General features: G+C 46.4%; 1 protein-coding gene across 7 annotated transcripts in view; it reads right to left on the bottom strand.

Moving 5' to 3' along the window:
• The window catches only part of GRIP1 (glutamate receptor interacting protein 1), a 1,198,832-nt gene that overhangs the window by 152,837 nt on the left and 1,032,194 nt on the right, over positions 1 to 13,801 (bottom strand). For all 7 annotated transcript variants that reach the window (XM_086919026.1, XM_086919023.1, XM_086919024.1 and 4 more), the window contains exon 8: positions 10,912 to 11,059. In XM_086919026.1, coding sequence (XP_086775152.1) covers positions 10,912 to 11,059 — 148 coding nt within the window. The remainder of the gene's footprint in view (positions 1 to 10,911; positions 11,060 to 13,801) is intronic.

Genomic DNA, 13,801 nt, shown 5'->3' with positions numbered 1-13,801 from the left:
AGGGGTTTCATCTTCTTTTATGGATGGCATTTCGAGACAAACAGTGTCAGAGCTTCGAAAGAGATGAGCACCTTCATGTATAAACAGTTTCTGGGAGAGGCACTTTGGAGTACTGGTGGGGTGTGCATCATTAGTGATTCCTGCTAGCTGGAAAATACTCCTTGCATCTAGGAGAGCTGTGCATGGCCAAAAGGAATGGGAATTTGCATTAATTTGTGACAGGTATTGAGGATCTTCAATTCTATATCATTTAGGGAGCATTGGCTCTATTCCAGTCATTGGTCATTTATTTTTTACTTTGACTCTTATATTACATACTTTCTACTGTGCTGTCTTACCTACCCAATGATAAATCGCACACGCTCTTCTGTCTCTCTACACTTATTATGATAACATAACGTGTTTCACATAAAGGTACATTATATAACAAGGATGGTATAAGAGAACAAATGAAATGAAATAAAATAACAACATTTGTAAAGCACACAGCTACCTCCGGAAAGGTGTCCCGGCGCTGCGGGCCATCGGGAAGATTAAGCAAGCTATTGCCCAGAGTCACATGGTGGTGGGCTAACCTGCACAGGCACCGGGGTTTGAACCCTGAACCCTGTGGTCCGGAGTCAGGCACCCTGGCTGCTGCACCACACCTCTTCCACAAATCCCTTTAACACTACAGATAATTGTGACAAACAGGACACTGTTTGTTGTATCACAGACCAGAAAGGGCCTCAAACTGTATTTTATATTTTTTTTTTTAGCTTTGAATTGAAAAAGCTTTAGGAAGACCAAAACAGGTGCTGGCTGGGTTGTGGTCAGATCCCATACTATTCTTCAGGATCCACTCCCCGCTTACCCTTAAGCATGAAATACAACTTGGATCCACTTGCCTAAATTCACATCATTTTAAAACTGCCAAGGACCTGTGAACCAATCAACACAATACCACAGAAAAGAATGATCATGAATAGTTACTGTTATTAAGACTGTGTTCAGAAAGCACTCATTTTTACATACGACATTTGTACAATTTGAGTGGAGTGCTGCTTTACTGCTTATGTAAATACGCTAAGCATATTGCACGAACTCCTATTGTCGGGAGATGGCTTAACAAGAAGCACTGCAGTTCAAACAATGAGTCAACCCCTCATGTCAATGTTGCACTATGGAAGCGCCCATCTCCCGGAGACTACAGAGAGTTCTAGACATATGGCATTTGGTATCTCCTGATTGATAGCTGATGTTTTAGGCACTGTTGGACCTGCCTGGGGTGGATGCAAGGAAAGCCTGATACAACTCTAAACCTAGTCGTGTAACTCCCTAATTTACATTTTTCTTAAAAAAGCTTAATCTGTTTATTTAATTGAATGTTTTAATTCAATTTACAGAAGCGCTGTCTATTTCCCCTTTCCATCCCCCTGTAGATAACCAGTTCAGTTCAAAACCTTAATTTTGGCAAAATAACCATAATCTGTCATGAATTTTAAAACCATTAGAAAAGATTCTATGTACATCTCATACCTTTAAAACCACCATATAATTATTACAAAATTCATGACATCTATAGATTGTTTAACCAAGTGTCCAGGCTATAAAGCATTAAGGTCAAGAGCACTAATACCGTGCACAGTGCGTACAACACCAATACCTTATTTCCCTGGAAGAGTGCTCCGTTTTTGTCTGACACTCCACATTGACATCAAGATTCAAGAGACTACACAGACCATCAATTAGCTGTGTCTGATTTCCTAATTTGCATGGCCTCTTAAGGCTCCCTAAACCCCCCCTCCACCCAGTTTGGGGCACAGTGGTATTACACAGCTCTTCCAAATGCTCAGTTAGTCCATGCTTGAGTGCTTCTCCAGTGTAGCCACAAAACGGCCACCACCAGTTCTCCACCCTATAAACTTGCACCCATTTTGCAGTACTTCCACCAACACCTGACAGACCCAGCCCTAACAATACCTCAATACCATTGGCTACAAGTCTGTAGAGCTCCCCAACAGACTCTTTGGAGAGCTTCATTGTGCTCCGTTTAACTCTACACTAGTTATTAGTAATATTAGCCTTATATTGAATGGCTCCGCCCAATTATTAGATGTAGAGTGTATTAATATACCAAGGTCGAAAACAAGGGCATTGCGGTCATTGCCATGCCGATCATATAGGGCCATAGTCTTACGTCAAAAATTATATAGTCAATTCTGCTGTTGCTATTTCCGGTTAAATGTATGGTTACCGTCTTTGTCGGAGATTGATTTACCATTACAAGCATGGAGTCCTTGTTTGAGAGTAAATGCATTTATCTGATCTACATATGTGTCCATTTCTTAACGGCGATTACAAGCTCCAGAACTGAGCAAACATTGTCCTCCTCTACAGTAAGGGCCTATCTGTATTCAATGGTTCAAACTGGCAATTAAAAATGTTCTCACCACAGCAGATAATGCGGCTAGATATGTGCTTAAAAGAGCAATAACCGGGCACTTGGTTTTATTCTCCACAGATCTACAATGCACATTATATATGTAGTAAACTACATTCGGGGAGACTGTCAGGATAATACATATTATATCTGGGGAGCCTAGCTTGATCTTCTTAATCATACATGCTAGTGGGGTTCTAACCCAGACTGCTAATCCCCCTGAAAGCCTACCCTTCCCTGTAGTTACATCTTCCTGGCAAAAGGTTAAGTAACCTGCATGGTAGAGAGGCTTTAATGACATAGGGCCATATGTAGGTAGCCCAATTGCGATCGCAAATGCTGAAATTCGCAGAATTTCAGTGTTTGCGATCGCAATTTGGGCAGTGTGCTATGTAGCAAACAAAAAGCCACACGCAAAATAAGGAATTGCAAAATTTACGATTCCTTATTTTGCGATTGCATTTAAGGATTTGCAAATTGCGATTCCTTAAATGCAATGTAGGAAGCACCCAAGTTGTGCGAATTGTGGCTTAAGGAATCGCAAAATACCACCAACTTCAGGTTGGTGGTAAATTGCGATTTCGTTGGAAAAATGCACTTTTTGGCACTTTTCAAAGTGCCATGTGGGTCACATACATGCCCTTAGGGCATGTATGTGGGCCACATGTGCACACATGTTAATTTCAGGGGTTGTAACAGGGTGTCCTATTGACACCCTTGCAACCCTGAAATTGCATTCTCAATTTGTGATTCTCTAATTGAGAATCGCAAATTGAGATTGTCTTCCAATTCATTCTTATGGGCCTTCTAGCCCATAGGAATGAATGAGAAGGTATTCCTTATTTGCGAATCTCAATTTGCGATTCGCAAATAAGGAATAATTGGGATTCGCAAAAAATGTGCTAATCCTACCTACATTTCATTTTGCGATTCCCCAAAAATCGCTATTTGAGAATGGCAAAACAAAAATTACCTACATATGGCCCCAGGTTTCTTGAAAAAGACGAAAATTGTGTTGGTAAAATAAATTGACACCATTCTGGATTAATTAATTTGGAAGCCAGATCTGCTACATTCCTTGAGAAAAGCTTATTTATGGGGCTGATCTACAAGTGATTCATACTCCATTGTTGAGACTATGAGAAGATAAACCATTAGTCACCACTACCTCTGATGTCTGGGGGGAGATATTACTGACCATCAGAGCTTTCTCTAGATGATATACTGCTTGCAGGGCGGGCACTAGGTTCCGATCGAGATGTTAGACTATGTAATTTAAATTGAATCTGCTGCTCCACATCTATTGGGTTTGGGCTGGCGCTGTTTTTGCCATTACTATTTTGAACCCTGACTGACTCGTCTGGATCTCCCACTATTGTCTCTCCAGTGTTGACGCCTCCAGTGGCTTAAGAAGAGATTTCCTGAGGGGGGAGAGACAATGGAGGGAGATCCAGACGAGTCAGTCAGGGTTCAAAATAGTAAAATCAGGGCTGGGTCTGCTCAATAAAGACTTTGTTAGTGTATTGGGCCCTATTCTATTGGTAGAGCTACATTGCCCAATCCTGCCCTGCGTTATCCTGGAGGCCGGATGAGTTGCTGCCTCCAATGAGACCTGTGCCTGCTTAAAGGCAATCAATTCATGCTTAATCACTTCCAAACGAGTAGCTAGTGGCGGGAGCACCGAGACCGCCCTCATCGCCGCCACCGATGACATCCGAGCCCTGATGGAAAATGGAGAAACAGCAGCCCTCATCCTCCTAGACCTCTCCGCGGCATTCGACACGGTCTGCCACCGCACCCTAGTACAGCGCCTCAGCAACATCGGAATCCAGGACAAGGCGCTGGAATGGATCATCTCCTTCCTCGACGGAAGAACACAGAGAGTCCGCCTACCACCGTACAAGTCAGAGGCCTCCGAAGTCATCTGCGGCGTCCCTCAAGGATCATCTCTGAGCCCCACCCTCTTCAACGTCTACATGAGCCCCCTCACGGCCATCGTACGCAAACACAACCTCAGCATAATCTCCTACGCCGACGACACCCAGCTGATCCTCTCCCTGACCAACGACCCCGCCTCCGCCAGAGCCAACCTGCACGAAGGGATGAAAGAGGTAGCCGAGTGGATGACGACCAGCCGCCTGAAACTGAACTCTGACAAGACGGAGGTCCTCATCCTGGGCTCTTCACCCTCCGCCTGGGACGACTCCTGGTGGCCTCCCGCCCTGGGCACCGCACCCAAACCGACAGACCATGCACGCAACCTGGGCTTCATCCTGGACTCCTCCCTCTCCATGACCAGGCAAGTCAACAACGTCTCCTCGGCGTGCTTCAACATCCTACGCATGCTACGGAAGATCTTCTGGTGGATCCCCACCGAGACCAGGAAGACTGTCACCCAGGCCCTCGTCACCAGCCGACTGGACTACGGCAACGCCCTCTACGCCGGTACCACCGCCAAGATCCAGAAGAGACTCCAGCGGATCCAGAACGCCTCAGCCAGACTCATCCTCGACATCCCACGAACCAGCCACATCACCGGACACCTGAGAGACCTTCACTGGCTCCCCGTCAACAAAAGAATCACCTTCCGCCTCCTCACCCACGCACACAAAGCCCTACACGACCAAGGCCCGAGCTACCTCAACAGCCGGATCAACTTCTACGCTCCCAAACGCCACCTCCGATCAGCCAACCACGCCCTCGCCGCCGTCCCCCGCATCCGAAGAGCGACTACAGGAGGAAGGTCCTTCTCCTACCTGGCCGCCAAGACCTGGAACTCCCTCCCTCCCGACCTGCGCCTGACCCAAGACCACCTCTCCTTCAGGAAGAAGCTGAAGACCTGGCTGTTCGAGCAGTAGCGGCCCCCCCCCCCCCCCCAGCGCCCTGAGACCCTACGGGTATGTAGCGCGCTCTATAAGTGTCATTGATTGATTGAGTTCCTTTAGGAGGAGTTCTCTAGCTTTGCTCATGCAATCATCCATAAACAGTTCTAACCAGGGGGTTTGGACAAGGGAACTCCATCTGAGTTTCTTTCCATAGGTAGTAAAGGGGGCTGCTCCTTGCGAGGTGGCAAGAGGTCTCAGCAGTTTTGATTAGCTACCTTCATTGTTTTAATACGAGCCAATCGCCTAGATCATTTAGCCTTCATAGATGGCTGGGGACTTTCAATGACATGTGTCACGGTGTCTTGCACAGACTCACTAATGGTAAGGTGAGAGGCAGTTGGTGATTGCACAAGTGTATTGGTTGGTGATAAAGCTGTGTCTGGGCCTAGGTTGCACTTGATTGTTGAGAATGTCTCCTTTCTGTGAGATCTATTTCTGTACTAATCACCCCCATAGCCCTCTGAAGCATCCTTTCAACTGAGGGTAAGAATGGAATGAGTTCCTACAGCTTTCCTTTTACCCATCTCACCAGCCACGAAAAGTCACACAGCAAACACAATATACACAATAAACAGTAAAGAGAAGCACCTCCAAATAGACAGCCCTGCCTCCTCTAAATACAAACTACGTCAACACTATAAACGTCTTATATGCGCCCTTGTGTCCGGAATCTATGGCAAATATAAACTTTTCATCCATGTCAGAGACGCATCAACAAAATCAAATGCCCCTGATACAATACAGCTATGACAGCGCTATTAGCAGGGAATGCCCCTGTCTCTGGTCCTAGCTCAAAATGAAGAAAGACCCCCCCTACTGAAGTAAGTTGATGTCCAAGTTCGGGCGGTTTCAACAACCCTCTCACAGGAAACAATGCACTTAAAGGCACTCAAGCAAGAGTAACTCCACCCTCCCAATAACTATAATCTTAAAATGAAGTCCTCAATTGTTTTAATGACCAGGTTCATGTGGATTCAGCCCTGATCCTCAGGGCTCAAAACGACTCTGAGCACTTAACACACATTATGAAGTGGAAGCTGGGGCGTCGAGCCCCAGCTTCCACTGCAGCCATCTGCGCCATTCTCTCACGCTGCTGGAAGACAAGGTCTCACAGAGAAAAACTGACAAGTTTATCCCCCGGTTGAAACACACAAATCAATACGCCATGAGCAGCTTTGGAGCTTGCGGGTAGGAGAGGACAACCCGTAGCGTAAATATGCAGGCAAACAAGGATGCCACTGATGTAGATCGAGAATAATGGACCAGCCATGGGTATTTCAACAACAGTACCTGTTCTTGGTGCTGGCCAATAGTGGAAGTTAATCCTATGCACCAACCACTCGGACAATAGCCTTCCACAGAGCCAAGAGGGGTGGCCCTGCATCTTCCTGTTGCTGACGAGAGCACAACTGGGCCCCCGAGCGCGGCCTGTGCACGTCTCGCGCAGCCGTTGTCCATTATATAGCACCAAAGGCAGGTGAAAATGATGTAGGGACATCCTCCTGGCCCAACAGAGTCCTGGGACTCATAGTTCCGCCGTCAGCACTTCCGTAATGCTCTCGCACAGTGGGTCTGTATGGTGTGCTATTTATTGCTAAAATCTGGTGAAAATTATGTAGGGCGCCGCCTCCTGGACCAACAGATTCGTAGCTCTCCTGTAATGCTATACCCTTAGCCCAATGATGGTACAAAAATGTATTCATCAAAATGTCAGTGGTAGTGGAAGTGATATCACATGGCCCTCATCCATGATGATGTCAGAAATTTGACCCGTTGTCTCACTTCTGGTTCCTCAACAACCGCATCTTTACTGGCGAGGGGTTGGTGAAAAGGCAAGGAGTGTAAAGAGTAGGGGTGGGCGGCCAGCTACGCTCCGTGCACGGAGTGTGCGTAGTGCCGCCTACTCCGCATTTTGCGGAGCGGGCGTAGCCAGGCGGCACTACGCACGCTCCGCAGACGGAGCGTAGCTGGCCGCCACCCGCCTCCCTCCCGCCCTCCCTAAATACTTTAAATTAAAGGAATCAATTAATTTAAAACGCACTTACCTTGCCCGCCGCTGCCCGCCGCGTCCCCGGGGCTCGCTATCTTCCGTCTTCCGTCTTCTTTACTAATGCGCAGGCGCGGGCGGCCGCGCATGCGCATTAGTAAAGAAGACGGAAGACGGAAGATAGCGAGCCCCGGGGACGCGGCGGGCAGCGGCGGGCAAGGTAAGTGCGTTTTAAATTAATTGATTCCTTTAATTTAAAGTATTTAGGGAGGGCGGGAGGGAGGCGGGTGGCGGGGCAGGCGGCCAGTGGTGTTTGCGGAGTGGGGCTACGCGGAGTGCGGAGGTGGGCGTAGTTTCTCGCCCACTTCGCGTAGCTCCGCGAAGCCCCACTCCGCCAACTCCGCCCAGGGTTAGTAAAGAGTAGACTACAGCACTGCTTTCGCAGCCCTGTTCACTTTCTGGTCCCAATGCTGCTTGCATGATTGCTGAGACCGTCTGGGGTAGCAAGGATGGTGGCAGGGAATATCAAAGGGCGAGCCAGTGGTCGCAGCTGCAACCTCTGCTTACCCTTATTTTGGCGTCGGTGAATCATAGGCCTAGAATAGTATTCCTAGCTCTTTTTTAACCACTTTTCTTCCTTCTGCTTTTTCTTCTAATTCTCGCACCGTTTTTAGGTCGAGCCTAGCGGCAGCAAGCAAGCACTGCTCGCTCTGCGAGACTGCTGTAGTAGAGTAAGGAAGGGAAGCCGCGCCCACTCTCCTCCCATATTTTTCATTGGCTTGTGTCATTATCTTTCATAAATGCTGTCTTCGGACTCATTTATAGGCTTGTTAGTCCCTCCTTAGTACGGCCTTGTCTTCATTTGTACCCTCCCATGGCGACTGGTCCTTTTACTTCAGTTGTTATACGGGACCTATTATTTAGTCTGTAGGCACTATTTACTTTATTGAGTTTCTCTTACTGCAGGCCGGACATACAATGCTTCAGCTGAAACCGCTTGTGTTTTTTTGAGCAGCACGGCCACCCATGTAACACGAGTGCATGCTTTCATTCACTTTAACCCGGCATTATCTTGTGTCTGTTTCAACCCCTCAAGTAAAATGGATTTAGAAATGATTCGCGAATTAAGTCATGTGAATTCCAGGTAGCACATAATCATGTGCTAATGGGCTGAAGCTGACAAGAGCACATCTGTGTTGCATGTCATTGGAACTAAAGCCACCTGACAAGTTGTTTTCAAAAGCCTGTTTTATTAACACCACCACCACAACCAACAATACCACCACAACCACCACCAATACGACCACCACTGATACCACCCATAATACCATCACTAATACCACCACCATCAACACCACCAATACCACCACCACCATCAACACCACCAATACCACTACCACCAATACCAATACCACCACCACGAATACCACTACCACCCCTAATAACACCATCAATATCACCACCATCACCAATACCACCACCAATATCACCACCACCAATACCACTACCAATACCACCACCATCACCACCAATACCACCACCACTGATACAACCACCAATACCACCACCACGATCAATAGCACCTCCTCCACCACCACCAATACCACCACTGCCAAAAATACTACCACCACCAATACCACCACCACCAATACCACCACCACCAATCCAATACCACCACCAATACAACCGCCAATACCAATACCACCACCAATACCACTAGCACCACCACTAATACCAATAGCACCACCACCACTACTACCATCACCAATACCACCATAACTAATACCAAACCCACCACCTATACCACCACCACCACCACCACCACCAGTACCAATACCAATACCACCACCACCAATACCACCACCGCCAATTCCACTGCCAATACCACCACCAATACCTATACGGCCACCACCAATACCAGTACCACCACCAATACCACCACCACCACCAATACCCCAACTACCACCCACCATCAATACCACCACCACCACCAATACCAGCACCAATACCAGTACCACCACCACCACCAATACCACCACCACCACCAATACTGCCACCACCACCTCAGCGCCTCTCTCACTCACTAGTAATAGCAGGGGCACTGTACGAGACTGGAGCTGCAGCTGAGACCATCCCTCCTTCCCTCCATGCCCGCCCTGCACCAGGAGGTGAAGCCAGGGCCCTACTACAGCTGGAGTATTTCTTATTAGGCCAAAGATAGCAATGACATTACGCAATGCCACACTGCACACTCAAATCACGGAGAGGGCAGGAAATGCCTCCCACCCGCTCTTTCTCCTGAGCAGCAACAGTGTAATCCCGGAAAGGTGTTGGAGCGCTTTGATAGTGTTTACAGCTCAGATCATATGTAACTCTCACTTCACACTTTCTGTTTGTCTAATTTACAACACTTTCACATTTTCTTCACTGCACTATTTATCACTACTTTGAAGACGTCGCAGGCTGGTCTCTTCCTCTGATATTTACAATCTAACAAGCGGTCGAGAAGGCCCTTTATTGCAATGCAATAGGTCCAGCATTTGCGAGAGTTTAAGCTATTAGTATTCTAAATGACAATTACTTTTATTTATGTTTTAAAACCCAAAACATAAATAAAAGTCATTGACATTAACAATGGCAATAGCTCAAATTTGCGTGAATGTGAGACCTATTGCATTGCAAATGCTTGTTCTCATTTGTTTCTCTGGGTATTTGAGTGAAGATACACAGGTGTATTATTTAAGTATAGACGCTTCAGGCCTCACATTGTTGCTTCAAATCCCTGTGACCAACTCCGCAACCTCTGCTACTTAACAATTATCACTTCTGATCTCTAAATGTAAGTTTACTGTGAGCATTGTATAGTTTTAGAATTAGTGGTGCGCATGATCAATAGCTATTTATTAGCATACTGCACCTCAAGCTTTCAAAATAGATGGTTAAAAAAGAAAAACGCAATGACGAGTCATGGGTTATGTCATAACATTTCCTGTGAAATGTTAGTGACACCACTTCAGGTGCCTCTCAGTGCTACACATGAAGGGAATGCAGCCGGATTCCATATCGGGCAGCTATTATTGAGCCAGATCTTAATCATGTGCATTCACCACTAGAGTAACCCTACTGTTATTATTATCCTGATAATTGTTGGGTGACCAGAGATCTCTGCAGCAGGTGCCCTAAGCCTCAAGATATTTGGAACCACGGTCTGTCTGTGACCAACTATATAAGATTTACTATCACATTTGTCCTTGTTGTCAAATTATTTGGGACAGAGTTGTTTTAAATAAGAGTATCCTGCCAGACTCTGCTCCTCCTGAACCATTCCCTTGTGACTTCCCTCTATCTCTGCTCCCACCACTTGACTCCACATTTATGGCATCTCAGGGTAATATTTTTCTATCTCAATTACTGTGCACCTAGAATTTTTGAAAAATTATACCACTGGGAAATGCAATACTAATAATATGAATTTGGAGTGTCGATAAATTGGATGGATTCAGTGCTCCAGTGATGATTCCATGTAGAAAAAGCCCACGCAACACGGCATTAAGTGGAAAACATAAGCGTAGTTTAAGTGGAAAAGACAAACGAGCCCTGTGGTCTGTGCCACCCACCTGTCTGCAATACTTGCAGATTTGATCTTGTCTATGATAATGACTTGTTTGTTACAGTACATGGAGGTAGAAAGTGCAACACCAAGGCAGGAGCCGGTGGTTTTGGCAACTTCAACAAGCAGTGGTCCGGACGCGGTCGATACCGAATCTGCACAGGAAAAAGAAAAAGAGAAAAAAACTCTTATGAACAAATGTAATACAAGCATTTACAATGCAATGATCTCGGCATTATTAAAGGTAGAGCTATTGGCATTGCTCACGATTTTTTTTTTTAAATCATAAATAAATGGCATTGTCATTTACAATGCCAATAGCTTAATCGTTAAATAAATGGCATTGTCATTTACAATGCCACTAGCTTAATCGCTTGCAAATGCATGACCTATTGCATTTACACCCACACAGAGCCACACACACAGTCATTCTCATAGAGCCACCTACACCTTGTGGAGAACTGTGGCTCAATGGTTAGAGTCGGCAGACCCGGAAGCTGAGATCCGCCCGGGACCAGGGTTTGATTCCCAACGCGGCAGGGTCTTCGGTCAAAATGTCCGTGGGCCTGATAATTCTCGCCTCGGCGCCTACTCTAACCTTGGGTCCCACTCTGCAACTCTGGGCAATAGCTTGCTTAATCTTCACAACGGCCCCTTCAACGCCGGGGATGCCTGGTCTCACCTTGGGGGTGCCCAGAAGGGACCATCTCACAGGGAAAGCCAGGACAGGTTCTCCAGCGGTATACAGCGCCGGGACGCCCGCGGTGTGGGCAGCTGTGCGCTTTACAAGTATACAACATTTACAACATTTTACACAGAGCCACCCTCACAGACAGAGCCACCCCCACATAGAGCCACCTACAAAAAAAGCTATCCACACAGAGCCACACACACAGAGCCACACACACACACAGGGCCACACACACACACACACACACCCAGACACAGAGCCACACACCCACAGAGCCACCATTCCCCAGTACTTGGTGGCTCCCCATCCCCCACGATAATCCCTCTGACTTCTTGTCAATAGGCCCAAAACTTAGTGTGTTCATTGTGGCAGCTCCAGTTTGTGTATTAAGCTCACAATATGTCGCCACAGTAGCTGACAGATGTGCGCTTCCATGAAAAGCAGGTTATCAGGAACAGTGAACACCCCAAAACACAGCAACCTGAGTATACATCTATTTTGTGAGGTCCCACATGCTTAATGGCTTTAATGTGAAAAGACATAATTCATGCTAGATCAGAACTGAAATCATGGCAATCAGCTGAAAGAACTTAAGATATTGAGTATGAAAGGGCACTAGAGCTGTTTGGGGTGCAATGCAGGATACAGTCCAACTTGCGAGAATATAAGAAACTTTACTAGCGATGAGTCTGGGTTATCAGTCGCACAAAGATTGCCAATAATTACTGACTGTGTGAAACCACAAGGAAGAGTTACAATAAACTCAAATATCCAAACCGGCGGTAGTCGCTAGTAAAGTTTCTTCTATTTACACTATACTCCCCAAGACCCACCTCACCCCTCTGCAATCAGGTCTACATTCAGCAGCATGCTTCATCCATGGGGTGAAAAGAAACAACCTTATCTCACCACTGCTTGTCACTCATTGCTGGCTCCCCATAGAATCCAGGGTGATGCATAAGACTGCTTGTGTCACCCACTAGGCCTTGCATACTCCTCGCTGTCTAGCGAACAAAGTGAAGCTTTTGAGATGGTCCAGACTGTTGTGAAATGCCCAAGCAATGTTGTTAGAACCTTTGACCTTTACAAAGGAACGACTCGTGTCTCTCTCTTTCTCGGATAGTGCGACTAGAATATTGAACTCCCTGTCCCCGAAACTATGTTCCACCGCCTCATTGCTGGTCTTCAAAATGGAGCTGAAAGCCCTTCTCCTAGAAAGACATGTTGCCCAGTTGTCCTGTTAGCCAAACTCCCCAAAGATAATTTACCCTCCCAAGACTGAGAGAACTGCACTACTCCTGTCTCACCTAATCTAATATTGCTGCTGCTACCTACAATACGTACCTCCTCTTACAATCTGTAAATCAGTGTCTTTGTAATGATCGAAACAAGCAAATATCCATATCCGCGACTTGATACTTTGTGCCTCTTGTAATGATCGTAACTAGCAGCAGTTTGTAACTTTTTATCTCTTGTAATGAAACCTGTTTATTATAAAGCACTCTAACACATTTGGGTAATGTCCACGGTTATATATAAATAAAGAAATAAATAAATCCACTGGACCTTGTAATTACTATTATGTCCAGAATGGAAAGGCACCAGAAGAATAAGAAAGTCACAGAAAAATGATGATTAAATTGGTTAGGGTACCCTAACTTCGGCAGAGGCCCGAAGGGGAAGAGTTCGGAAGTGTGAGAGGTATGCTTCAGTGTAAACATGTATACATTATGTGAAAAGCAAAACTGCAATTGTGTCAGTATGCAGAGCACAGGCCACAATGCGATTGTTGCGCGCCTATCCGCAAGCACGACAAACACACTCTTCCATCACGCACGCTGCATTACACCACACACTCACACTACCAACCACGCACGACAAACACCGCCCAGCCATACTCAAACTGTTGTACAATTACAAACCAATGCATGTGAGTGACCCGCCGGGCCCGGAAGACCACTCAAATCTAACGCGGCGAGAGTTAAACTTCAGCTACTGAGAAAAATGGGAAGGCGAGCGGGTTATCCATGCAAGACCACACATCCCAGAATATACGAATCATGATTCACACCCGCACAAGCTTCTCACACGGGACATGCTCATCTTGGGAGCTCTGTGAAAACTGCACTGAGTCACTCACGGTGTAGTTCCCGTATTCAATGTCTGTAGAGCATTTTCGTTTGAGGCGCTTAGAAAATACAGAAGT

Source organism: Lissotriton vulgaris, chromosome 1_1 (assembly GCF_964263255.1).
Source record: "Lissotriton vulgaris chromosome 1_1, aLisVul1.2, whole genome shotgun sequence".
Lineage (NCBI taxonomy): Eukaryota > Metazoa > Chordata > Amphibia > Caudata > Salamandridae > Lissotriton > Lissotriton vulgaris.
Note: the sequence above shows the minus strand (reverse complement) of the source record. Positions and strands in the feature narration are given on the sequence as shown.